The sequence below is a fragment of the Phodopus roborovskii genome, unplaced genomic scaffold (assembly GCF_943737965.1).
Source record: "Phodopus roborovskii unplaced genomic scaffold, PHOROB, whole genome shotgun sequence".
NCBI classification, from domain to species: domain Eukaryota; kingdom Metazoa; phylum Chordata; class Mammalia; order Rodentia; family Cricetidae; genus Phodopus; species Phodopus roborovskii.
The window spans coordinates 41,869,707-41,896,629 of NW_026126517.1; the positions used below are offsets into that span (position 1 = coordinate 41,869,707).

Genomic DNA, 26,923 nt, shown 5'->3' on the forward strand with positions numbered 1-26,923 from the left:
ATAAAAAGAAAACAAAACAGTTGGAGACATGGCTCAGCGGTCAAGAGCATTGCCTCTTCCAGAGGACCCAGGTTCAAAACCCAGGACCCACATGGCAGCTCACAACTGTCTGTAACTCCAGTTCTAAAGGATCTAAGCCCTCCCATAGACACACACGCAAGCAAAACACCAATACACATTAAAATAAGAAAATCTTTAAAGACAACAATAGAAAGTCAATGTTTATAAAAAAGAAAAACATGCTGAGGAAATACTTCAAATTAGAGGAAACTAAAAAGAGAAATGACAAAGAATCAGAACCAGGCATGATGGCACATACCTGTAACTCTACCACTCTGGGGGCTGAGGCAAGAGGACTGATGTGAATTTGTACAAGGTCAGCCAAGGCTGCATAGTAGAACTTGTCTCAAAAAAAAAAAAAAGTGAAGTAAAATAAGTGCACACTTTTAATCCCAGCACTTGGGAGACAGAGGCAGGAGGATCTCTGTGAGTAGAGGCCAGCCTGATATACATAATCAGTTCTAGGACAGCCAGGGCTACAGACTGAGACCCTGTCTCAAAAGAAAGAAATAACAAAACCCAACAAACTGTTACACTGACTTTAAGTCTGCAGTGGTTATCACTGTATGTTCCCAAAAGACAGAATAAGTTGAGTTACTTATTTATTTAAAACATCTTGATTTTTTTTTTTTTTGAGACAATGTTTTTCTGTGCAATAGTCCTAGTTGTCCTGGACAATATTTAAGTGTTTCAAAGCTTGAAAACTACCAGAACTGAGTTTGGAAGGCTGATTTTGCCACTGACCAATTGCCACAAGCCCCTAGCTCCTTGGGGGCCGGCCTCAGTGCTAGCTCCCACACCAACATACAGGCTTGGGGCAGAAAAGTTCCATAAAATGAAATTTATTGCCAAATTTCAAGAAAGATGGTTCATAAGCAGAAGACACTGGTTGCCTCCTTCCACAGTGACATGGAGGCAGTCCTGTGCAGTCCCCATCCTCAACCCACCTCTCCAGCAAGGGAACCAATGACATTTGGCCATTAAGACAGTTGCCCCAAGACTGCTTGCCCAACTAGTCACTTGACAGCACAGACTGGGGCTCTAATCCCTGGAAGCAGGTGACTTGGCAGAAATCCAGCAGCCCTTGCTGCTATAGGGGACGATTGTTCCCAAGGGAAGATGGCAGAGATCAGGACTGGACAGACACCTGAAGACATTCTTGCTCTTGAGATGGAGGGTAAGGCAGGCTGGCATAAGAGCCCAAGGAGTGTGGTTTGAGGCTGATAGTGGGAGGCTCAGTAGCCAGACATTGCTGTTTACTCTGCCACTGCCTACTACCCACAGCAAGAAAGTGACAGTACAGTAATGAAGGCATTAACCTGCCCTGGCTGGCAGGCTTTGGTGGGCACAACTGGCGGCTGGGAGCAGGGTGAGTGGAAAAGCCACTGGCTGCTGTGACCCTCCCTTCTCTTCCAGTAAACAAAAGTGCACATGCAAATCCTATGTGAGGGTTCCTCCTCCCCCAGTGCTGCAGCCCAGACTCCAGCCTCAGTCCTGCCGGCTGCTGCAGTGGGTTGGAGACTCTAGGGGGGCCCAGAGAGCCAGAGACAATGGGGAAGGGGGGAGGGAAAGGAGGAGGGGAGGGGAGAGGGGAAGGAGGGAGGAGGGGAGGGGGGAGAAACCACTCCTCTCATTAAGAAGCTAAGGAGGGGCAGCCCGCCAGGGGCCTGATAGGTGGGTTGTAGCCACAGACTCCAGCAGGTGAAGGGAAGAGGGTGGATATCAGAGCTGTCTCAGCTGAGGAAGAACTTCATAGAGACCCAGATAAATCCCATCTGGGAGGCACAGAAGGCGGGGGTGGGGGCAGAGACTCAAAAGGTTGATTAATGATAATTACATATAGGTTTTCCAGATGGTAACACGGGCCACTCTAGGGTTTTCGTCTTTAGGAATGTGCAAGGCTGGACAGAAGCTAGCCCAGGAGCAGAGACTGCACCAGGAGGTTGGGGTTCCTCTTCTGCCCTGAAAACCTTGAGATCTGACCATCTATCTAATCACAGTTCTCCAAAGGGGAAGGGACACTGTGGGAAAGATCTGTGGTTTGCAGAAGGCTCAACACACAGAGCAAATGGCTCCTTCACCCAGAAGCTTGCCCATCTTTAGGCTCCAGCTAAGGGCCAGATTTCACTCAGCTGACAGATGAGCCCACAGCCTGGACCCAAGGCCCCTAGAGCTGCTCATAATAAGTGGGTGTGGCACCTTGGAAGCTGCCTGATGACTAGGAGATGGGAGCCTCAGGCAGCTCAGCTGTGCTCTCCACAGAAGTCAGGAATGTAAACTATTGGGGGTGAGGACAGAGATGATGCCATCCCGGAAACTCCAAGCACAGTGCCAAAGTCCTGGGGCAGTTTGCAGTAACCACATAGACCACAGGAGCATGTGATCCATCCCAAGCCCAGAGCCTAGAAAAGAGGCCAGAACAGCCCCAGGTGATACCTGGCACCAAGAGCCAGGGTAAGGTAGAAAGGACATCAGGAGCTTTAAGTCCTGGCCAAACTGGATGTCTCAAATGGTGTGTCTACAGCCTGGGCTGTAGCTCATTTCTCAGCAAAGCTGGCTGGGCAGTGACTTGGGAAGGTGAGTTTGTGCCTTGGGCTTGGCAGGCCTAGGGTGCACTTCTCCTGTAGAGGGTCACCAGCTCCTTCCGATTCTGCACTAGGCCAGGTGTTTCTTGGTTTAGCTCTCCCAAATCCCTCATTTCCTGCAGGACCTGGGTGGCCTGCCTCAGCTGCTCCACAGCCTGGCTGAGCAACGACTCAGCACACACAGGTTGTGGTTCGCTGCCCAGCACCTGGTTCAACAACTGCTCTGTCTGTTTGGAGGCCACCTTCACTTCCAGCTGGGCCCGATACAACTTTTCCTTGGGCAGCCGCGGATGCTGGGGCCTGTCTCTGAGTAGGTCCCCCAGGGAAGAGGAGCGAGGATAAAACTGGGATGGCAAGTCCCAGGAGGGCAGTGCTGGGGATGCTGATGAATCCTCTGGGGCAGTTCCAGGGGTGCCCATGGCCTGGGATGGTATGGCAGACTCGGGACCGTCATCCATGCCATTCACAGACACCTGTGTTGAGCCTGGCGTAGTGGAAGCATCCATCCCACCCATACAGGCCTTCATCTTCTCTGATAGGATCTTGGGAGGGGGTGCCGGGGGCTTTCTGCTCTCCCTGGGGGCAGCCTCTGGGGTCTCCGAAGAGGGCACCTTGGGCAGCTGTGCACTCTCAAGAGCAGCAGCCTCCTCTGGGCTGGAGTTCTCCCAGCTCACCTTCAGTTTCTCAGACAATGTGCTGTTGGGGAGCCTCTTAGAGTCACTGTCTCCCTCCGCTGGGGTCTCTGCCTCCTCTTCACTCTCAGGTTTGACCTCAGGCCTTGCTGAGACAGGAGTTGGGGCTCTCTCTCCTGCAGTAATCTCCATGCTGTCATCAGTGCTGCAAGTCTCTGGAACTGGGGAAGGCTTGACAGGAGGCATGAGAGCCCGAGGTGGCTCCTGGGGCTGGGTCTCACTGACATCATTGACAGGGGCAAACACTGGTGGTCCACTGTCTGGGACATCCAGGTCCAGGCGCAAAAGCCCATCAGAAGCTGCACTGGCTACCTGGTGTGAGGACGGTATCCAGGTGTCATCTTGGATGATCATTGGTTCAAGTATAAGTTCCCCCAAATTGCCTACTTCACTTACTTCTGCTTATCTAGACAGGTCTATCCAGCCTTTCAGCCCTTGACTTGGCCTGACGGACGCCGGGACCTTCCTCACAGTGTGGGGGCCTTCCTGGGAGCTCCAGAGGCCATGAAGCAGGGATGAACAGAAAGCTTCTTCCAAGGCCCCTCAGATGGTGTGGGGGTGGGGTGGGTGGAGTCCAGGCTGGGACTCTCACACCCTTTTACATTCACCACATGCTCTGGCCCGCCAACACTTGGGACCACTATTGAGGTCTGTCCCTCCTTAAATTCTCAGAGTCTCTTCTCCAAGGCTGGATGTAACCTCCTGTAACCCTCCCCTTGGCTGGCCCTTTCTCAGTTTTTCCCTGGGACTCCTCTCTCTCATCTAACAGATAAGAACAGGCTACCTCATCAATCAACAACTAAGGACCCTGTGTTCTTCCTGCCTATGGTAGCCCCTTTAGGGACCCCTGCAGCTCTGTACCCCGTGGCAGCACTAAACTGACTCCTTCTCCTTGAAAAATCTCTGCAAATGTGACCACTTCCTCCTCAGTTCTTCCCATGCTGCCTGGTCCTGTGTTGATGCTCCCAAGTCCTAAACCCAAGTCCACTTGCTCCTGCTAGCATTTCTTGACCACTGCTGTCCCGGCCACCAGCCACTCCTTTTAAAAAGCCTTCTCAAGCTGGGTGGTAGTGGCATATGCCTTTACTTAAATCCCAGCACTCAGGAGGCAGAGGCAGGTGGATGTCTGTGAGTTGGAGGCCAGACTGGTCTACAAATCGAGTTCCAGGACAGGCTCCAAAGCAATACAGAGAAACCCTGTCTCAAAAAAAAGAGCCTCCTCTTCTGCTGTAGCCACTGCTGACAGCCCTTAAATGTCTTATTTGCTGAGGAAGTCTCTTCCTGTCTGCTCTACAGGTCTTTTAGAGGCTGCTCCTTACCGCTTCCCCCTTTCCATACCTTCTCCCAAATTGCCTGTATCTGGGCCTGTAACATCTCTTGCTTCCCACTGTGAATTATAAGTCCCTTTCTCTTCCTCTTCAACCCCTGACAGAGCCTGGAATCCCTCTATTTCTCCCTCCTTTCAACCCAAATCCACCCTGCTAAGGATCTCAAACTGATCTCTGGAACATCTCTTCAAGCACATCACCGACTCCTGCATTCTAGACCTCTATAATTCCTCTCCCTTTATCCCCAGCCTAGTCCCCAAGCCAGCTGAGCCCCTCAGCACACCCTAAATTGTTAGGCCTAGTGCCTCAGCTCAGACCAATTCCTCCTCCCTCTCACTCCCATCCATCCACTAAACCGGCGCTGTTGGAATTTAAAGTATTGTCAGTTTAATACACAACTACTCCTCCATGGTCCTGTTCCAATCCCCTAGAGTTGTTCTACTACCAGAACTAGTCACAGCTAATAAGAATAGGCCTACTTTCCTGCTGGAAGTGATCACTAAGTCACAGGTCCTAGCTTCCCGAGCCTGTTTTCTCTGTCCAAGGTCACTGTGTAAACCACAATTGGAAAAGGACCCAGGCCTCTCTGTTGTCCTTCCTAAACACATACCACTTAGCAAGCCCCAACTCCAGGTTAGTCGTGAGCATTGATTGGCACCCCAAGGGCCTGGAATTCCCAGGCTCAGCTGACCTCCCATTATCCAAGCCAAGGAAAGGGCTTACCTCCTTTAAGTGGATTCTTGTTGGTGGCCGGCGCCGCTGGCCCCCACGTACCCGGTTCCGTGTCACGTGCTCGAGGGCGCAGGTCTTGTCTACTTTTACCTGGGAAGGGGTTAGGAGGAGGTGAGTCCCTCCCTGCCAGGTCTTGGGAAGATAGGAAACACTCTGCCCAGACTCAGTCAGGGTCTGCGCATCTCCATGTGTCTCCCTACCGTGGACCTCTGCTTCGCTGAGTCTACCCTGCCCCAGGTGTTCCTTCTCATTCCCAGCAGCAATCCTCTTCAGCTCAGTGTAGTACAGATACCCAAGCAGCCCTGTATCTGCTCTAGAGCTCAGCCAGGGCAGGAGGGGGATGCCAGATCATGACCCTCTGGCACCTAGCATGCATTAAAATCTTGCCCTGATCTCTGTTACTCTCCTAATGCATGCCCAGACCAGCAAAGGGCAGGGCCTCTATAGCTGGACCTGGCTGTGAGGAGGGTAACTTCTCTTCCGAGTCAGGAAAGGCAGGCACATAATCACATGGGCGGTCTGGACTCTGAATGCCAGAACTGCCTGTTCTTTACTCTGCTGAAGACCAGAGGGAACCCGTGAGGCCATGGCTTCTGGGGCCACTTTGCCATCCACAATGTGACACACCATCCCGGCTCTCATATAGAAACACTTTTCCCATAGAGTGAAAGGCTGAGCATGACACAGTGACATGATAAACACACAGGACTCACAGACTGGGACAGATTAAGGAGGCTTCTCTCAAGTCTTCAGCCACCTAAGTTGTTTTTAAAAAAACATTTTAGCCCCAAAAGCTAAGGACCCACGATATCAAAGGCAGATCCTTCCTAGGAGACCCTGGCACCATGGGACAGGACATCTGGACCACTCATTCCAAGCCTGACTTTCTTTTTTTCCCTGAGACAGTGTTTCTCTGTGTAACCCTGGCTGTCCTGGAATTCTCTCTGTAGACCAGACTGGCCTTGAACTCACAGAGATCTATCCCACCACCCATCCAGCACAAGCTTGACTTTTAAAACCACTATTACCATAGCTACCACTATAGCACAAGGGCCTCAGGAACAGAAGGTCTTTGCAGACAAACAGAGAAACCCTGCCAGGCCCAGGCTTGTGTGCCAACTGAAGGAGTATGTGGGCTGGGCAGTGGTGGCGCACACTTTTAATCTCAGCACTCAGGAGACTGAGGCAGGCGGATCTCTGAGTTCAAGGCCAGCCTGGTCTACAGAAAGAGTTTCAGGACAGCCAGAGGAAAAGGGAAGGTGCTCATGGGCTCTAAGCTCACCCTATCCCCCAGGCTCTGGGCTGCCACTGTTTTTTACCTACTGGGGCTGGGCAGGAAGGACATATAGACACTGTAACCAGGTAAATTCTACCCCACCACCTACATTCCTTTTCTTTCTCTTTCACTGTAGATGACTGAGCCCAAGACCCCCTTGCAAATGCTCTCCCACAAGGATGCTTCTAGCTCACGTGCTTTTTAGTTTAAAATAAAAGACCTAAATGCTGGGAATGTGGCTCAGCTGGTAGAACACTGTCTAACTTATAGGAAGCTCCGGTTTAATCTCCAGCACCTCATCAAACCAGGCTTTGTGGTACACCTGTAATCCTAGCATGGGGGTGGGGTGGGGTGGGAGGAGGCAGGAGAAGGCAGGAGAATCAGACAAGGTCATCCTTGGTTACATAGTGAGTTCCAAACAAGATGACATTCTGTCTCAAAGAAAAAAACTATAACTTGATTTACTCATCCCTTGGTTTCACTGGTGGAAACTGGACGTGACCACCCACTTTGAAGGGCTTTTAGGAAATTAAACCATGTATGCCCCAGTGTTTGTAGCAATGGCAGAACTGCGGGGTAGTTTGGAGTGAGGTGGGCACAATCTTCTCCTAAAGGGATGGGTCAGAGAACAATGAACCATCCAGAGGACCACACCCCCATACCTCATCAAAAGCCTTGTTTTTGCCTCTGTTGATCCCTTCATTGAGGGCTTTGATCCAGGATTCCTTTTCTTCCCCACTGGGCGCCTGGAATTTGATGTCACTGACCTGTAAGAGATAGGCAGGGAGGATGGCAGATATTTTTAGGGCTCACATTTGGGGTCTTTAGGAAGAATCCCAACCCAGATTCCAAAGTGAAGCCTGAGTGACTGGGAGCAGTTCTGACACTGAGCTTTAAGTGGGGAAGTGATGTCAAGAGACCGGCGATCTCTAGCAATCAGCCTCGTCCTGAAGATAGGACTCTGATACGGTCCTACTTCATAAGACTTTGTCTCAGGATAAGAGAAATAAATAAAAAGATGCTACATGAAGTAAGTACAAGAGACAGACTGCCTCCCGCTATGAGGGACCTAGAAAAACTAAAACCAGGGACAGAAAGTAGAACGGTGACTGTGAGGGTCTGGAAGAAGAGAGAATGGGAGCCAGTTTTTAATGGATTTGCTTGCAGTTTTGTGAGTTTTAAAAGAGTTCTGAAGGAAGATGGTGATGGTACCACCTTAGGAATGAAGTTAATGCCTCTGAACAGTTAGGTCAAATAGTTAAGGAAATTTTAGTCAGGAATGATGGTATATGCCATTAATCCTAGCACTCAAGAGGTAGAGGCAAGCAAATCTCTATGAGTTTGAACTCATTCTAGTTTACATAGCATTCCAGGTAGCCAGGGGCAGGAGCCACAGAGTGAGACCATGTCTAAAAATAATAATAACAATAATAACAACAACAACAACAACAATAATAATTCTGTGTGTTTGATCATAGTTCTTATTTTTCTTTCATATGTATATGGTATGTGTTCTGCATCATACTCATATGTTCTGGAGCATGAATGTGTGTGCATGCTGGTGTGTGTGTGTGTGTGTGTGTGTCTAGGTTCAAGGTTATGATAGGTCCCAGATCCAGTGTCTTCCTTGATCACTCTCTCTTATGTATGGGCTGCAGGGTCTCTTGTGGAATCCAGCGCTCTTCAGTTCAGCTGATCTGGCTCGACAGCTTACTTTAGGGATTCCAGGTCTCTGTCTGCCATGCACTAGGGTTATAGGCAGGGCATCATCATACCCACATGTTTTGGGGGTTTTGCTTGTTTTGTTTTTTGAGACAGGATTTCTCTGTAGCTTTGGAGCTTGTTCTAGAACTCACTCTATAGACCAGGCTGACCTCAAATACACAGAGATCTCCTGTCTCAGCCTCCTAAGTGCTGGGATTAAAGGCATGTGCCACTACCACCCTGCCCTGGGCATATTAAGGAATGAACTCTTATACTCAGGTTAGCATAGTCAGCGTTTTACCACTGCAACAAAATTGTTTTAAAAAGATGTATCTAGGGCTGGGATGTAGCTTAGTTATTAGTGGAGTGCTTGCCCAACAAGCACCAAGCCCTGGGCTACAATCCCCACCCTCACACAAACCAGGTGTGGCTGTGCATGCCTGCAATCCCAGCCACCGGGAGGTGGAGGCAGAGGCGGGAGATTTACAAGTTCAAAGCCAGCTTGTATACCCAAGATTGTCTCAAAGAAAAGTGCCAAAGGAAACAAATCTGGAGCTGGCCAGAACGAGTGTGAATAGAACCCCAGCTTTTACCCTCACAGTCTTACTTTACTAATCCATAAAATGGGACAACACAGTTTACTACAGAGCAACGTTAAAGGAATTAAATGTGACCAAAACTAAGGTCTGGCACATAGGTTTTCAATAAGTAGTGAGTGAACAAGACAATACATGAATGAACTGGCCCTAGGTTCCTTCCCTCATCCCGTTTCTGGGCCACTACCTACTCTCTGACCTCAAGACACCCTACATCTTTATTGGTGTGGCCAGCTCACCCATCCCCCACCCTGGTATTAGATAGCACCTCCTGCCACTCTGCCAGTCAGTTATGTAACACCACAGTACAGTGCACTTGGCCTGGCCCCCCTCAGCATCCTCATTATATAACTTCCTCCTGGCCCAACCACCTCCTCCTCATACGGGACCCTAGGTCCCTGCTCCATGCCAGCCACAGCCAAATGCTCATTTGCATGACCAGGCTAAATTAGATCCTGGCAGCAGATCTGCAGTTAAGTCAGAAACCCTAGGGCACCTTGGCAACTTCCTCTCAGCCCAGCCTTCAGGACTGCAGGGGCTCAGGGAGAGACCACATGGCATACCAGGGCTACAAAGGCCACCCAATCCTGAGAGGTGCTAGGGGTATAGGCAACCTCTCTGACCCCTGCTGCTGTACCTGTTAGGGGTTCAGGGTCTATGGGGCTCCTCAAAGGGTTGAGAACAGAACTCCTGGACTCAGTTGCCCCTTCCCCGCTGGCCCAGCCCACCAGCCACAGGCGGCAGGGAGGGTATCGGTTCCCTAGGAGAGATATGGCCTCAGAGAAAACCAATGGGCTCAGAGAGTTCTACCATAAAGGGCTGCGTAATCCTGACTCAACTCCACATACCACAGTGTTGACCGTCATAGGGACAATCAGAATGGACACCAAGAAAGTATGCCTGGTGCGCTCAGGCTGCAGCTTCACACCATATGGTCTCTGAAGAAGATCTAGCAGGAAAATCCATGATCATAAGAGTGGCTGCAGGACAGGCAGCCAAGGCCTGGGAAAGGGGGAAGGGCAGAATGGCAGCTAGGAAGGCGTGGGGGAGGGGAAGAGGAGGCCGGAAAGAGGAAAGGGCCGAGCTGGCTGAGACCAGCAGGGCAGCAAGACCCAGCAGTGGCCGTCCTGCTTCCTGGCAGCCGCTGTCTGTGACCTCATGGACAGGAGCGTGGGGATGAAGCAGCAGGGGGAGCGGGGCGCGGAAGACACTGGAGTCTTTGTTTATTTGATTAGAGAGGAAAAAGGCAGCCTCAGGACCAGACAGCCAGGGTCACATGACCTCCTGGCCAGCTAGAGGCCATGAGGAAGTTGGGGAACACCCAGGGCGATGGGAAAAGCAGGCACTGGAGGAGGATAGGCAGAGCCTCTGGGGAGCCACACTCTAGTGTGGAGTGAGGAGGGTCAAGGGCCCTTGGGCAGCAGTCTGGTTGTATCTTCATCTCTGCAGCTGACACCACTGGCTCCAACCCATCTCCCAAACTGTCCTGTTCCCCGTCATCCCCCAGAACCAACCTCAAGTCTGGGAAGGGCTAAGGGGTGGGAGGAAGGCTGTTACCACAGAAGCCGCGAGGCTGCTACACAGACAGGCTTCTCTGAAGGGGTTGTCCTACTGCTGGGTGACCCACCTAGCACACTATTAGCTGATTCTCAGAGCTGGAAAAGTAGGTGACATGGGCAAAGAACAAAGAAACATCTTTTCCTGTCAACCCACATCCACAGAACACACACACATACACACACACACACACTCACACACACATGACCCTGGCACAGCTAAATGGTATCCATACCTAAGGAGTGCACATGCAAGGGCAGACAAAGGTACTGCTGGCCTTTGTATACAATGTACTTTGCACCTCTCAAACACAGATGCAGACCGCACCTGCTCAGAGGGGCAGCAGGTCTCCAGGACAAGAAAAAGCTTACAGGGTCTGAAAGAGCTTTCTCTGTCCTCAAAGTACCCTAAGCCCCAGATATCAAAAGAACCTGGGCCCTGGCCTTGACCCTCAGGACATCTGCCCCTGCCTTGGTGAAACATTCTTGGGTACAACAGACTAAAGAGGAAAGCACAATAATCTCTTCCAGTGTCCGGGACCACAGGAGACTAGGATCCTAACTTCTCACCCGGGAGACAAACAGGATGGTTCCAGGAGGCCCAGACCAGACTGTTCCCCTCACCCAGCTTCTACGATGAAGCCTTTACTTTGGCAGACTCCTCATGGTGTGGAGAGGTTAGGGTGAGGTGTGGCTGGAGCTGGCAAAAAGTACTATGCACTTTGGCTGGGTTCAGATCTGCTCTCCCTCCTGACATCCATGAAACTGCACACACACACACACACACACACACACACACACACACACGTTTAGTCTTCCTCCAGGGAAAAGTGGTAGATGGGCTAAAGAGATGCTCAGTGGTTAAGAGCACTGGCTGTTCTTCTAGAGGACCTGGGTTTGATTCCCAGTACCCACATGGTAGCTCACAACCATCTATAACAATTCCAGAAGACCTGACAACCTGGCCTCTGCAGGCATAGCATGCATGTAGTACACAGACACACATGCAGACAAACACTCATACTCATAAAATAAAAATAAACTTCAAAAAATGTAAAGGGTACAAACAGCAAACTTAACCTGTACCTAAAGGAGACAGTCTCAGGCAAGAAAGCAAATCACAAAAGGAGGTAAGCTAGGGCTATGGGCTTCCTAGCTCTGGGCCCAAGAGAAGCCTGGAGGGCAGGATGGAGTCAGTGCCATATTCTTGCCTCTGCTCCAGGCTCTTTTGGGGTACTGAAGGCCTGGTTGGAGTAGAGGCCTTATCTATAGCTGTCCTTTCTCAGCCTGTGCCTCCTATGTCCAGAATTCAGGGTCTGCCTTCCAGTGGCTGCTTCCAACTACAGCCTGCAATAGTCATTACAGGGCTAAGAAAGGGAGAAGTTCCAACACAGCCCACATCATCCATCAACCAGAGGATGCTGCTAAATGTAAACCTCAGCCCACCTAACAGGGAACCTGCAGACTGCCCAGAGGGAGACAGCCTTTAGGATCACCCCTACCTTGTTCCCTGGTGATCGCAGCAGGATAAAGCGGTGCTTCCGTTTGAGGACAGCTCGGAGGTCCTGACACCTCTCATAGCTTCCAAGTTCCACGGTCTCTACACATTTCTGCTCATCCTGGGGAGGGAGAGAGGCAAAAAAGTGGTCTAGTGAGAGCCAGATCCTCCGAGAGCCTCAATCACTGAATATACATTCCAGACTCTGATCCTACTCAGCAAGAATATCAGATAACCAAGATGTGGTATTCAGACCTTGGCAGGGAAACTGTGCCAGCGTGTGCTGGCAGCAGGTGTCCATAAAGTTCGCCACCCCGGTAAGAAGTGGGATACAAAGCTGGGCAGTGGTGGCGCACACCTTTAGTCCCAGCACTCAGGAGGCAGAGAGAGGTGGATCTCTGAGTTCAAGGACAGCCTGGTCTACAGAGAAGCTACACAGAAGAAGGAGGAGGAGAAGGAGGAGAAGGGGGATGATACACAGTTTGGGGTGGGCTTGTGCCTAAGGGTTGGGTCCAGTGGTCCCAAAACCAGAGGCAAAAGTGATCCTGAGTTGGCTGGCAGCTTCCTCACTTGTCACCTCCCTGTTCTGTCTGCTAGCTAGGCAGAGGGGCCCCTCACCCCAGGCTCAAGGCCATACATAACAGAGAGGCCAAGATGGTAAGAACATTCCCCCCCCTGCCAACCTGTCACTCTAGCTTCATCACTACGTAGGACAGTGGCCAAACAGTGCCTGGTCTCCACCACTGGCTACTTGTCTTGTGACAGTCTCCTCTAAATCCTTCAGGGGAGCTCCTTAAACAGGGAGGTAAATAGCAACAACACAAAGCTTGAAGAACCCCCTGAAAATGACTAGATTCAGAAGGCCCCTTCCCTGGCACAGTAAGCAGAGCCCAGCTGCAAAGACCCAGACAAGCTGAGCTGCAAAGAAAAGCTACCCAAAGGGGCTTAGACAAACTGAGGCACCTAAGGAAGACACTCTCCAATCTGTTAAGCTGACAGCTGTGCAGTGTGCTCAAGGTTCCCAGCTTTTGTGATTGGTGGGCTCTGGTAACACAGCTGTCTTTGAGTCATTTCTGCTCCTGCAAATAACCTGTCACCCATATTCCTGTAAGTAACCTCAATAAAACTCATTGGTTCACCAAGCTGGACTCTGGTGGTGTCCATATTTTGGTCTGTTGTGGGTTCCCTATCTGGGATAAGTAGATGAGTGTGTTTTGTCTCTCCAGTAAAATTTTTGTCACACAACACCAGGCTGCCTTCTAAATCTCCTGCCTGCCAGACCTGACACTAGAAGGTTTGGGGCATAGGATACCTCTTGGGTAAGCTGCCTAGGATAAGCTTTCCCTTAATAGTGGTCAACTGGTTCTTCTTCTGGAGGTGACCCACTTGGTACAACTTCCTGGGAAGCAGAAGCAGGCCCTATGTGGTGTGTGTGTGTGTGTGTGTGTGTGTGTGTGTGTGTGTGTGTGTAGTATGAATGTGTACAGCTCTGAATGGCCTGGAATTTGCTATGTAGACCAGGCTGGCCTCAAACTCACAGAGATCTGCCTGCCTCTGCCTCCTAAATGCTGGGATTAAAGGTGTGGGCCACCACCATCCAGCTTAATTGTCACTTCTTAGTTGTTTGCTCTGTGCCAGTGGCCCTCCAAGTGTAAGACTAGTATTTTTATGCATTCAGGTCCCCTGTCACTTACTGCCAGGGTCATGCAAACATCTACAAAAGCAACAGCTAGTGCATTAATGCCACTTGACTTGATAATTTGCTAGAAACGGAACTTTGTGGGCACCTCTGACCCAATCATAAACTCGGGGAGCAAGACAGGGTTTCTCAGTGTAGCCTTGGCTGTCCTGGAACTTACTCTGCAAACCAGGCCAGCCTTGAACCCACAAAGATCCACCTTCCTCTACTGAGGACAATGTGAATTTAAGCTATCACTCCAGGTGACCCTGGTGTAAGTAAAACCCTGAGATCCATTGCTTTATGCCAGACATATTCAATCTCAGCAGCTTGAGGCTATTAGCACCCAAACCTGCTAAAGAAACCACACATTTTGTCTGCAGGACATACAGAAAGAAATCATGGAACTGAGCAAGGAGACTGCCTTCCAGCTGGCTAGCCTTCAGAGTGCTGGAAGTTATGTGGTGTTATGTGGACAGCTGGGAGAAAACAGTCATCAATGGTCTTTTCTAGCTAGCTATTAACCTGCAAGCTACAAATCAATGGGCCAGGGAGATATGCTCATTGGTGCAATAATATAATAGTGTCACAACTGTTATGGGTATAACCAACTTCTTTCTGACTGCATCTGAGGCCTATAAAAGAGAATTCTTTTTTTGCGGGGGGGGGGGGGGGGGGGAGGGGTGTTTTGAGGCAGGGTTTCCCTGTGTAGCTTTGGAGCCTGACCTGGAACTAACTCTTGTAAATTAGGCTGGTCTCTAACTCACAGAGATCCTCCTGCCTCTGTCTCCCAAATGCTGGGATTAAAGGGGTGTGTCACCACTGCCTAGCTAGAAGAGAATTCTTATCTGGTATTATTAACTTTGGTCTGGAGAGACAGCTGAGAGGTTAAAAATAATTGTTGCTCTTGCAGAGAGCCTGGGTTCAGTTCCCAGCACCCACATGGTGCTTCATAACCACCCATAGTTCCAGCTCCAGGGGACAATCTGATGACTTCTGATCTCTAGAGATATCAGGCATGAATATGGTACATGGTACACATATATACATGCAGGCAAAACATTCAAGCACATAAAACAAAATCTTTCTTTCTTTTTTTTTTTTTTTAGACAGGGTTTCTTTGTGCAGCCCTGGCTGTCCTGAAACTCACTCTGTGGACCAGGCTGGCCTCAAACTCAGAGATCCACCTGCCTCTACCTCTTGAGTGTTAGTACTAAAGGCATGAGTCACCACTGCCTCAAAAAATAAATCTCAAAACAACAAAAAAATAAAATAAAATAACATCTGGTCAAAGGCCATATTATGGAAGTCCTAGCTGGGAACTTAAACTTACTATTGTTTTGTTAAATGCACATGTTGTCAAACTGCCTTTTAAATATAAGTTTATAATCCATAGATTAGTGTTGCTCTCTTTTCTGTTTACAGTGGTGAACACAAATGCAGAGAGTCAAAACTGAGCAAAGTGTTAAGAATAACTAACTAACTGTTGAGTGCTTAACCCTAAACAGGACATCTCTATCAACCCCTTTAAGGATCAGAAAACATCATGGAAGTGGAGGCGGAGAGAAGGTAAGAGCCAGAGGATGGGAAGGAGAACTGTGAAACACCATCTCCTGGGCATGATGTGACAGTTGCAACCATAAATTCACAGCAGCAGTGGCTACCTGTATACGACTCCCACAAGACTAGGCCCACCAACACTCTATCATCGGTGGGGAGGGGATTATGAGGAGCTGGGACAGTCAATGATTGCTAAGGAAGAAGTCATATTCCTGGTGGTATAATCACTGTTAACATACCCTTGCTTAAGTAAATAACCCCCTACTTATGGCCATGTAAGCAATCCTAGCTAAATGTTGTGGGGCACATACATATGTACACATACACACAAAACATACTGGCTATGGTGGCACACACTTTTAATCCCATCACTTGAGAGAGGCAGAGGCAGGAGGATCTCTTGAGTTTGGGGCCAGCCTGGTCTACACATTGAGTTCCAAGTAGGCCAGTGCCTACAGTGAGAACCTGTCTTATAACAAAACCAGTCTCCAACCAAATATGGAACTAAATGAGAGACTTGTTAGGAAGAGTTTGACAGGAGTTGGAGGGAGGGAGATACACAGATAAATGGGGGAAGGGGAGGTATGAACACAGTAAAATTATATGTGTGGGTACATATGTAGATATATATATATATATGCACTGATATATATGTATACATATATATATGTGTGTGTTATATATGTATATATACATACATACACACACATATATATATATGCAATAAGAGCCATCAAGATGGCTAAGTATGTGTACTGGGTAGTTTTGTGTGTCAACTTGACACAAACTAGAGTCATTGGAGGAAGGAACCTCAGTTGAGGAATGCCTCCTTGAGATCTAGCTATAATATAAGGAAGGCATTTTCTCAATTAGTGACCAATGGGGGAGCGCCCAGTCCATGGTAGGTGGAGTCATCCCTGGACTGCTAGTCCTGGGTTCTATAAGAAGGTGGGCTAAGCAAGCCATGGGAAGCGAGCAGTTCCCCTCCACGGCCTCAGCTCCTGCCTCCCAGACCCTGTCCTGTTTGAGTTCCCATCCTGACTTCCTTCAGTGATAAACAGCAATGCTGAAGTAAGCCAAATAAACCCTTCCCTCCCCAACTTTCTTTCTTGGTCATGGTGTTTCGTTGCAGCAATAGAAACCCTAACTAAGATAGGTAAATGTTCTGTTCAATGCTCAGAGCCTCAGAACTTTGAGCTCAGAGGGAAGGAGAGAAGTATTACTCCCTCAAGTTGTTCTCTGATGACCACAATAACAGTATGACATATGTCCCTCCACCAACAAGTAAGTAGGTAAGTAAGAAAATAGATAAGGCAAAGGACTTTTATAAGAACCCCCACACCCAGATAGCATCTCAGCTCAGACCTTAGTACTCAAGGTAGATGGCTATATGGATAAGGTAGCCCACCACTGACCTGTTTTCTCTCAGGAGAAGAGGGACTAGATGGCCAGGGTGGCCTGATCTCTCTGTCCAGGTTCCATCAGTTGTTGTTTCCCATTTTTGCTTCCACATATCTCTTTTTAACCTCTGATTCTCAGTCCCGTCCAGCTTCTTCCATGAAGAATATGGACCAGAATATGCTATTCTGGGGAGTTCCCCTGCTACCTGCAATGATTCTCCAAACTTTAGTGCTCTTGTGTCTTACCCACTACTGTGGGCATGCAAACATCTATAAAGCAGCCGCCATAGTCAGGATGGCCAAGTGGCCTAAGGCGCTGTGTTCAGCACCTGCCAGGTACCACACTAGATACCAGGAATGCTGAGACTTGACACAGAGGAGCACAGCTCTATCTCATACTTGGCTGTTTCTCCCTTATTCTCTGTGTGTCTGTCTGTCTCCTTTATGCTCCCCAGTGGCACGCCATATGAAGTATTCCTTGAGAGAGGAATACAGGGGCTGTAGCTGTAGCTCAGGTGTTAGAGCACTTGCTTCTAATAAGCAAAGCCCTAGGTTTCTTCCTCAGCACCACACAAACCAGCCACGGTGCCTGTCTTAATGGCTGATAACTTGAGTGGGGGGCACTTCTCTCCTTCTATGTGGACCCTGGGGGTTGAATTCAGGTCATAATGCTTGGCAGTTGTCTTACTTTATCATGTGATAAACACCATGACCCAAAGCAACTTAGGGAGGAAAGGGTTTATTTCATTTTACAACTTGAAGTCTATATTCAGGGAAGTCAGGGCAGGAAAAGGAACCTGGGCAAAGGAGCTGATGGAGGCCATGGAGGATGCTGCTCACTGGCTTGCTCCCCACTGCTTGCTCAGCCTGCTTTTTTTATATATAGCACCCACAACCATCAGACCAAAGGTGGCAACGCCTTCTGTAGAGCGGCCTACCCACATCAATAATCAAGCAAGAAAATGACTGGCACCCATAGGCTAGTGTGGTGGTGACATTTTCTCAGCTGAGATTCCCTCTTCCAAAATGACTCTAGCCTCTGTCAGGTTGACACTAGCCAGCACAGGGCACACACCCATAATCCCAGCACTCAGAGGTGGAGGCAAGAGAGTTAGAAATTCAAGGACATTCTTAGCCAGTTCAGGGCCAGTTGGGGTCACACAAAACACACCACACACACACACACACACACACACACACACACACAGAGACAGAGAGAGAGAGAGAGAGAGAGAGAGAGAGAGAGAGAGAGAGAGAGAGAGTCCAGTTTGTTAGCCTAGAGTAAGACCTTTAAAGTCTTCCTGAGCATCCAGGAGAAGCTCCAGTAACAACACCACATCAATACCTACCCAGGCTCCCCAGTGGACAACTACTAGCCCAAATGTACCCTCTTAGGAACAAATTCAGTCTGTCTTCACTACCTAGCTCCCCAAGGCTGCCTGGCTTGGGACAACTCCTCAGCTCCCAAAGTGCTGAATCATCCAGGGCCTTCTGCAGTTCAGAGGAAAGGATAAAGCAGGAGGCACTGGGCGGGGGCAACAGTTTTGGAACATCAGCCTCTGACAGCAGAGAAACAGCCAAGAGCCGTCTGCACTCGCCTAGTTCCTTACATCAGAAAGAGGAATTGAACTAATAAGCATTTCTCAATTCCTTCTCCTGAGCCAAGCTCCATCCCTGGGTGCTAAGTTCTTGGAATCACATTTACGTTTCTAATAGTGATTTTTTTTTTTTTTTTTAAGTGTGAGTGATTTGGATTTTTCATGTTTAGGGAATGTGAAACCCTTCCTGCTTCCCAGCTGTGGCCAGATGTGGAGAGGCAGTCTAGGACAAGTATGGCAGTGCTGACAGCTGAGGGCCTGTCATTCAACTCCTGCAGCAGCTGGCACTGGAAAAAACGTATCAGCCCTCCTCCCCCTTTTCTTTGTCTAATAAAAATATTCCTAGTCTGCCACTTTCCCAGCTGTGGCACATCCTAATTTGGTAAGTAGAGAACATCTGGGAGGCTGTCTGCTCATCATCATTCCTTACTGTTCGCCCACAGCTTCTCCCTCATCCAGACTCTGGGGGGAGTCAGCAGGACAGGCAAGGTGCTTTTCTTTTCTTTCTTCCTGATGCTTCCTTAGTTAATCGTTTTTGCTTTTGTTTTGAGATGGAGTCTCACACTATAGTCTAGAATGGCCTCAAATTCAGGGCAATCCTGTCTTGCTAGGATTATAAGTAAAAGGCTGTAAATTTGAGGATTAGTTGTCCAAATCCTAAACCTAGGAAGGGGATGAGAATCTAAGTGTAACCCCAGCATTTCTGCCTTGAGATGGGAAACAGAGACAGGAAAATCCCCAGGAGGCTTGTGGTCTCGCTAGCCTCGAGTAGGCAGACAAGGGACACCCTGCCTCAAACAAGGTAATAGGTGAGAACTGTTACCCAAGGTTGTCTTCCAATCTCTATGCATATGCCTTGGCACATACAAACCTTCACAGAAGAAAAACTCATGCATGCACATGTGTTGTGCACATGTACATGTATAAAAAGTAAATAAATGTTTAATAAGGGCCAACTGTTAGCTCAGTGTTAAAGGACAGAGAAAAGCTGAAGTTTTCAGCTTTTGGAACAGCCTGGCAGTTACAAAGTCTAATAAAGGACTCCAAGCCTCAGTGAAAGTTTCTAGTACCAATTCCAACTAGAAAACCCTTCAGGCCTACCTTTGCTGTTGAAGATGGCAAGGAGTATTTATTATTTTATTTGTTTGTTTGTTTGTTGTTGATGATGTTTTTGAGACAGGGTCTGTCTATGTAGTCCTTGCTGTCTTGGAATTCACTATATAGCCCAGGCTGGCCTCCAATTCACAGAGATCCTCCTGCCTCTGTGAGTACTGGGATTAAAGGCATTGTGATGATGCACACTTCTGGCCTCCCTCAGCACTATACACAGGGTGCACATACAAACATGAATGCATGAATACAAATAAATTTAAAAAGTATGAAGGTTAAGGGTTAATTAGTATTTTTAGTGCCAACGCTGACGGAAATGTCTTCAGTTTTTTGTTTTTTTTTTCAAATACTTCTATAAAATTTTGGCCAAAACCAGGAAGTTCCAGCATATGGGTAGGTAGTTGAGGAGACTCACATACAACATACACAGAGGGCCACAGATGTCTCACACAGGAGCCCTAAGCTTAAAGCATCTCCCTCCATAATATACACAAAGACCCAAAAGAAATAAGGCACTTGCCCAGGTGACACAGCGTGTCTACAGTGAAGTGGGGGTCAGTATGGTAGCACACACTTCTGATTCCAGCCACTGGGAGGCAGAGGCAGGTGGATCTCTATGAGTCTGTGGCCAGCCAGCCTGGTCTACAGAGTAAGACCCTGTCTCAAACCAAATGAAAAAGCAACTGAATAATAAACAAAATGGAGTGAGTCTTTCAGCCCCAGTCTCAGGGTGCTCCTCCTGCTGGCCTGCCTGGCTCGCTTTGCCTCCGTTGGGGGCCACGGAAGTCCTCACCTCATTCTCATAGACCAGCAGCTGGGCTTGACAGAGAAGCAGGTAGCGGTCTTTCCATAAACTCAGGAGCCCCCCACTGCTCTTCTTGATCCAGCCAGCCTTGTCTGCAGTCCGTGCTCCACGAGGCTTGTCGCTCCCCTCCTTCATACTCTGTAAGACAGCACCAGAACACATCATGAGGGCTGTTGCCATGAAGCCATATGGTCCACAGACCACACAGGGGATGCATCATCCTACATGAAGTTTCCTCAGGAACCCTCAAGGCAGATAACAGAAAAAAGCAATAGTACCAGTGTCTACCTTACACGTGAGCCACTGTGCTGGACTCCACACATACTTCCATGTAACTTTTACAATTGCTCTCCAAGATGTTAGCCACTGTTAGCCACTTGTTACCATAAACTGGAATTCAGATCACGTAGCTACAGAGACAGAACCGAAATTCAAAGCAGGTCTCTCTGAACTCATTTTCTTCCCCTGTGCCTTCTAGTGTTCCTTAAACTGGTGAACAAATGTATTGAGGCCATATAATAATATCACCTGTCACAGGAGAGAGAACAAAAGCAATACAATCTGCCTTCACAGAGGACACAGTGGGGAGATAGAGCAGCTAAACAAACAAATGCCCAGAAATGCAAACATTAACTAGCGCAAAGTGCTGTGGAGGGACAGGGGAGATCGCTCAGCAGGTAAAGTTCTTCCCACCAAACCTAATGACCTGAGTTCAATCCCCACAGCCCATACGGTGGAAGAAGAGATGGCTCAAAGGTTAAGAGCACCAACTGCTGGGCCAGAGTCCTGAGTTCAATTCCCAGCAACCACATGGTGGCTCACAACCATCTATAAAGAAATCTAGTGCCCTCTTCTGGCTTGCAGGAATACATGATGGCAGAATGTTGTATACATAAAAAAGAGAACCAACTCCTACAAGCTATCTTCTGATCTCCATATGAGTGCACACACACACATACACACACACACACAAATGCAATAGAAAAAGAAAAGCCTGCAAGTAGGCACTGGTGTGCAAGAGGATACTGGAACCTGGTGGCCAGAAACAGAGGATGTTTGAGCCAGGCCTGGAAGGACAAGAGGGACCAGAAAGAATAAGGCACTCAGCTCTCTCTCTCTCTCTCTCTCTCTCTCTCTCTCTGTGTGTGTGTGTGTATATATATATATATACATACATACATACATACATACATACATACATACATACATCTTCCTGACTTTCTAGAGAATCCAAATCCAGCTTCTTGCCCTGAAGCAGGGACTCCTTAGTTCTCATCCCCATGCCAGGCTAGGACTGTGAGGCAGCTACTTCCTCTGATGAGGGCTCTGGGAACTGTCTCTTCCATCACAGGCTGGTATAGGAATTAAGTTCAAATCATTCTGTAGAAGGTAGCTACACAGCAGCCCCCTGGTCTGTCACTCACTTCTCATGCCACATCCATGAGCTGGTGGATGGCTGGATGCTGGGTACACAGGTACATAGATGTCTACATGCCTACCCAATGGGGTCAGATTCACCTCTGAGTCCTAAACTTAATCTTGCTCTTTGACACCTAATGAACACTGAGGTTCTATCCATAAAAATAAAAATATAGACATACCCTCTCTGCTAAGTGACCACTGTGCTGAACTTAGAGGCTCCTGGGGTACTGAGTGTGGAAGAGGAGGGTAGAGAAATGATCAAGAGTGCATTAGAACCTAGAGGACACTAGAAGGAAATCAACACTGACTAATTTCAACTACATTATTATTTACATAGAGCTTCAAAAAGGGGCCCCATTTAAAGGCACGCCTCTCCCCAGAGATAGCCTGTGGCCACAGATGTCTTTGGAAGGACAAGCCCAGGCAGATATAAGTGTGTGAGTTGTCAGGAGCTGGGCAGGGCCTGGCTTCTGTATTATGGCAGAGAGGCTCTGCCTGCTTCTTGCTATGACCCCTCTACCTCCTGGAAGGCCACCCCTTCTGCTTCACTGGGAGCATGGGCTTTAGAGCCCAAGTCACACAGACCAGAAAGGGGTAGAGCAAATGCCGCCACCTCTTTCTGTGTCTCAGTTTGTTCTCCTGGGGAGTGAAGATGCTAATAGTTCCCTAGTTCCCATATAAATAGGGATCCATCTCGCTTTTCTGCCTTTTGACTAAGATCAATATAGAAACAGGACTCCACAAAGGCAGGGGGCTCTGTTTTGTTTACTGCTGCCCCTCGACTGCTGCCTAGACAGTGCCTGGAACAGAGTCAAGGGCTTGATGTATGCCTGTTACTAAATAAAAGCAAGGTACATATCCTAGGGTACCATGAGCTTAGTGATTGGCAGCTGTCACTCTTGTTACTGTTGTCACTGCCCATCATTGCTGGCCCCACATCTCCAGGAATGTGGGATGTTCCTTCTGGTCTTCTAACTTGTGGATGACAAGAGAAATGGGGAAGTGGGCTGGTTCCAAATGATCTTCCCGGATGCAGGAATGAGGAAGTGAGGAGGCTGACGGTTGTGAGCCACCCTGCCAGGGCAAAAGGGAAGAGACTTCGGGGCTCTTTGATAACAATAGGGAGGTTCCCCATTCAGTCCTGTACCCAACTGCTCTCCCTAGCCACTGCTGACACAATGACATGTGCTAGGCTCTCATAGGCTGGGGGATGCCCAGGATTAAGTCTCTCAGTGACCCAGGCAGGCCATCACAGGGTCCAGGCCTGGAAGAGAAGAATTCCAGGCTAGGAATCTTTATGCCCACATTATACACACGCACACCTCTATCAGCATGCCAGCACTGATGGCCACTTCCGAGCCCTGAGCTCATTGTCTCCTAAACAAAGTGATGGAATGTGAAGGTGGTGCTGTTCACATCTCCCACCTCTGAGCTCCAAGTTTCTCTTCTGATTCCAGAGAGTGCAACCCACCACCCAGTTAAAGGGAATCTCAAGTCACTGGGATCTGCCTTACCTGCCACCTCCACTATCTGACATGGAAGCTCTGGGGGCCAGGGTTGGACCTAGGCCTTCATTGCTGTCACCTCTGGACTGGGTATGCACACCAGTACCTAGTGAATACTAAGACTAGATTAGCTAGGGAAGCTAGGCCTAGGTCTGTAAGGATGGGTGGGACCAGGATGGCCTGGGCAGGAGAGCTAGGGGAGGTTAGGGGAGGAAACAGCTGAGGGTTTGCAGATGGTGTGAAGCAAAGCCCAGCCATCCTACAGGAGGCCTGGCTAAATGCCAAGGTCCTACTTGCCTCCACCCTCCACCAAACTTCCTCCCTGCCCCTTAGACCTCCTCCCACCAGGGGTCTGGCTGCACCCCAGTAAGTTTTAACATGGTGTCCCTCCCTTGGCAGGGTTCACAGGGGAGGTTTTGTCTTGCTCAGTCCAGTCTCTCCAGCTCCTCTCTTCTTATTGACCAGCTGACCACCGTTTCTGTTCCCCTCCCAGCCATCCTCAGCAGGCCTCCTCCCGCCGACTGCAAGCAGCTCCTGAAGTACCCCATGGCATCAGCCTGGCTTCCTAGGCCTGATATGGGAGTGTCTCAGGGCTATTCTAAAAGCAAGGAGAAAAGAGAGACAGGTTACCCTGACCCTGAGTAGGAAAGGGATAGCTGAAAAGCTACAATGAAGTTACAACAAACAGATGCCAGCAGAAGAAGCCTTGTTGGCATGGCACGTGCCAGGTAGCTTGTAATGACTTCTGCTCTTTGACTAAACCCAATGATAGTCTGCTAAACTCACTCCAAGGCAAGCATGGTAGCACATGCATTTGACCCCAGCACTTAGGAGGCAAAAACAGGATGATCTCTGCGTTCCAGGCCAGCCTGATCTATATAGGGAATACTAGGCCACCAGCCAGGACTGTAGAGTGAGACCCCAATCTCAAAAGAAAAAAATACTAAGGACCTATTTTATCAGAGTTCTAGAATGAAGCATATGGAGAGAGGAAAAAAAAAAAAAACCAAAAACCTGCCCGTAGGGAAGCTTTAGGAGGGTGGATGGCTATCTTCTCCTCAAGGGAGCTCTTGTCTGTTGGGACACTCATGGCACTTACCCTTGGGGATTCCCCCATATTAGCCTACTGCTGGGGCAAGGGCTTGGGGTTGGTATGAAGTCCTTTCAGAAGGCAGGTGTATATGGAGAAGTAAAGGCAAAAAGGCATCAGCGAGTTGGGCGTTGGTGGCGCATGCCTTTAAGCCCGCACTCAGGAGGCAGAGGCAGGAGGATCTCTGTGAGTTTGAGGCCAGCCTGGCCTACAGAACTAGTTCCAGGACAGCCTCCAAATTCACAGAGAAACCCTGTCTCAAACAAACAAACAAACAAATAAAAACAAAAAAAGGCATCAGAGATTTTACATTCTCGTGGCTCTGGAGAGCAGGCTCAGAGTTAACAGAACTGGCTGCTCTTCCAGAGGTATAGCACCTACATGGCAGCTCACAAACATCTTTAACTCCAGTTCCAGGATTTCTGATGTCCTCTCCCAGCCTCCACAGACACCAGGCATGCAAGTGGTTCACAGACATGTATGCACGCAAAACACACATACATATAAAGTTTTTTTAAAAATTAAAAAGACAACATTCTCAACCTTTTTACTACAAAAAAAAAAAAAAAAAAAAAAAAAAAAAAGGCACAGCAGAAAGAGCAAGAGGTTAGCCCAGTGTCATAAAACCAGTGCTGTGACAGGATACCGACATGCCTGTCTCAATGAGGGTCAAGGCAAGTGGCCAGTCTGCAGCCAGGGAAAGGCATGATTTTGGGAGGGCAATGGAGCAGAACCAGGGAGTTAAGGTTTCCAGCCTTACTCCAGGGACAGCAACAACACCTCTATTGATATCTTTGGTTTTCAAAGCTTTTGCACACACATTATCAAATTTCTGGATTTCCCTTCCCTTCCCATTTTTCAATTGGGAAAATGAGGACCAGAAAACACAGACGGATGCTAGAGCCCAGACCAGCACTTCTCTAAGCCTCAGCCTGACAGGGACCCCCATCCTACATCCTACACAGAGGCCATGGGAGGCTTGGCCCCAGGGTGCCTGGGACCCAGGAAGTGCAAAGCTTGAGGGCAGAAAGCAACTATGTGAAAGTGAGGTGAAAAGGTGGCCTGAGGTCAGGGGCAGAGTGAGTGACCATAGTTAAGAGGCATTTAAAAGAAGGGTGGACACTCAGGCATAGGGAAACAAGTGAACACTGTTAAGTAGGAAGCAACGAGAGTTAGTGGTACCAAAGAGAGGACAGGCACAGAGAGCCCCCTGACTCTGTGGATAAGACCTGGGGGGTTACACTGAGGAAGTAACATGGGCAAGACTTTAGTGGCCCGGATATGTCAGGAGGCTTTGGTATCTGGGAGTCAGAAAGTAGCAATGTTAGCGATTATGGATCTGAGGGAGCATAAGGCTGTCCTGAGCCCAGGAAGCCCCAGGAGAACTTCCTTTAACTGGGGACCAGAGCAGATCAGGAGATGGAATAATCCTGACCCACATCCTCTGGGAACAGGGGAGGGGCCTTGGGCAGAGAGCACAGCCATTACAGAAGGGGAATGGAAGGGCAGGCAGCAGCCCCACCCGTGACAGCAAGAGAAACCACAGCAAACCATAGCGGCCTGACTTTCCCCCTACCTGTACCCACTCTGAGTTCAGGGACTACAATCATACTGTTAGGTATAGGGGACGAGGCTAGGCCCTATGCTTTATAGAAGAGGAAACACAAACTGAGAGGGGAAGTGACTTATCTACCATCCCACACAAACTCAGGGTCTAGCCTAGAGGAACAGAGCTTTGCTGCTCCAGGAAATACGCAAGTGGACACTGACAGGAACGCAGGCAGCTGAGATCACTGAAGGCACCCCGGCTGGCCAGGGGGGCTCCAGGAGGGAAAGCTTCATCTTTCTTCCCCACCCTTCAAAGGATAAGAAAGTCTTCCTTTTAGTTATTTCATGAGCATGCAGTCGGTGACTGCTGAATACTGGACCCCTGGATAATGGGAAACCTGCAAGAGCAGAGGGCAGAAGAGGCCAAGGGGCGTTGCTGATCCAGCCTTTACTTCTGGGACAGTTAGCTGGCCTGGCCTTTCAACTAACATTCTCAAAAAGACAGGGCAAAAGCAGTGGGGACTCTTGAGAGATTTACACAAGGAAGACAAAAGCAATTTCTTCGGTCCTACCACCTGGTTCCATTACAGCCTCGTTCCTTCAGACAGTGGCCCAGGACCCTGAAGAATTTCCCTGCCCTAGCACACAAACATAAGCAATCTGACCCCCTCGGGAGTAGACCTGGCCTTGGCAGGCAAGAAAAGCCGAGAAACGGTGTAACGGGATTCAGTCGCAGCAACCCAATACACTTTCAGCAAGTCACCCAACTCTCCAGAGTCTCAGTCTCCTCGCCAATTCAATGGGAATCATGACAGACACTGTTTCCAGTTGGTGAGAAAAGCCCAAAACATAACCGAGGATGCTGTCGTTGAGGTGCAGGACTAGACCTCCACTCCACCCCTACCCTATCGGTCCAGGCTCTGCCTGAAGGAAGGAAAAGAGTGTGCAGAGACCGGTGGAAGTAGGTCGGGCAGGACCACTGTCCAGCACCATGCTCCGTCTGGCCCAGCCCTCACCTCCTCCTCCATGGCGAGTCCCTGCGGTCCGGCCGTTCAGCCGCTTACTGCTGCCCGCGCCGCGCGGGCTCCACTTGCCCCATCTATGTGCAGCCGGGCGGCGGCTCGCTGTCTTCTGTCCCGCCGGCCGCCCGGGGCCCAAGAAACTTCGGGGGGCGGGGCCG

General features: G+C 49.2%; 1 protein-coding gene across 1 annotated transcript; it reads right to left on the bottom strand.

The window, feature by feature from the left end:
- Positions 1 to 886: 886 nt before the first annotated feature.
- Plekho2 (pleckstrin homology domain containing O2) lies at positions 887 to 26,923 on the bottom strand. The gene is made up of 6 exons (XM_051197787.1): positions 26,760 to 26,923; positions 20,167 to 20,316; positions 12,032 to 12,148; positions 7,336 to 7,440; positions 5,389 to 5,487; positions 887 to 3,649 (listed from the first exon to the last, which is right to left on the bottom strand). Exons 1-6 carry the CDS (start codon positions 26,769 to 26,771, stop codon positions 2,666 to 2,668), a joined length of 1,467 nt encoding a protein of 488 aa, XP_051053744.1. The 5' UTR covers positions 26,772 to 26,923; the 3' UTR covers positions 887 to 2,665.

Excerpts from the sequence above, each read along its gene's own strand:
- Plekho2 (XM_051197787.1), bottom strand. Across the intron at positions 12,149-20,166 it reads TGCTGGTCTATGAGAATGAG|GATGAGCAGAAATGTGTAGA; the intron begins GTGAGGACTTCC and ends CTCCCTCCCCAG. Across the intron at positions 3,650-5,388 it reads CAAGAATCCACTTAAAGGAG|GTAGCCAGTGCAGCTTCTGA; the intron begins GTAAGCCCTTTC and ends TCCTCACACCAG.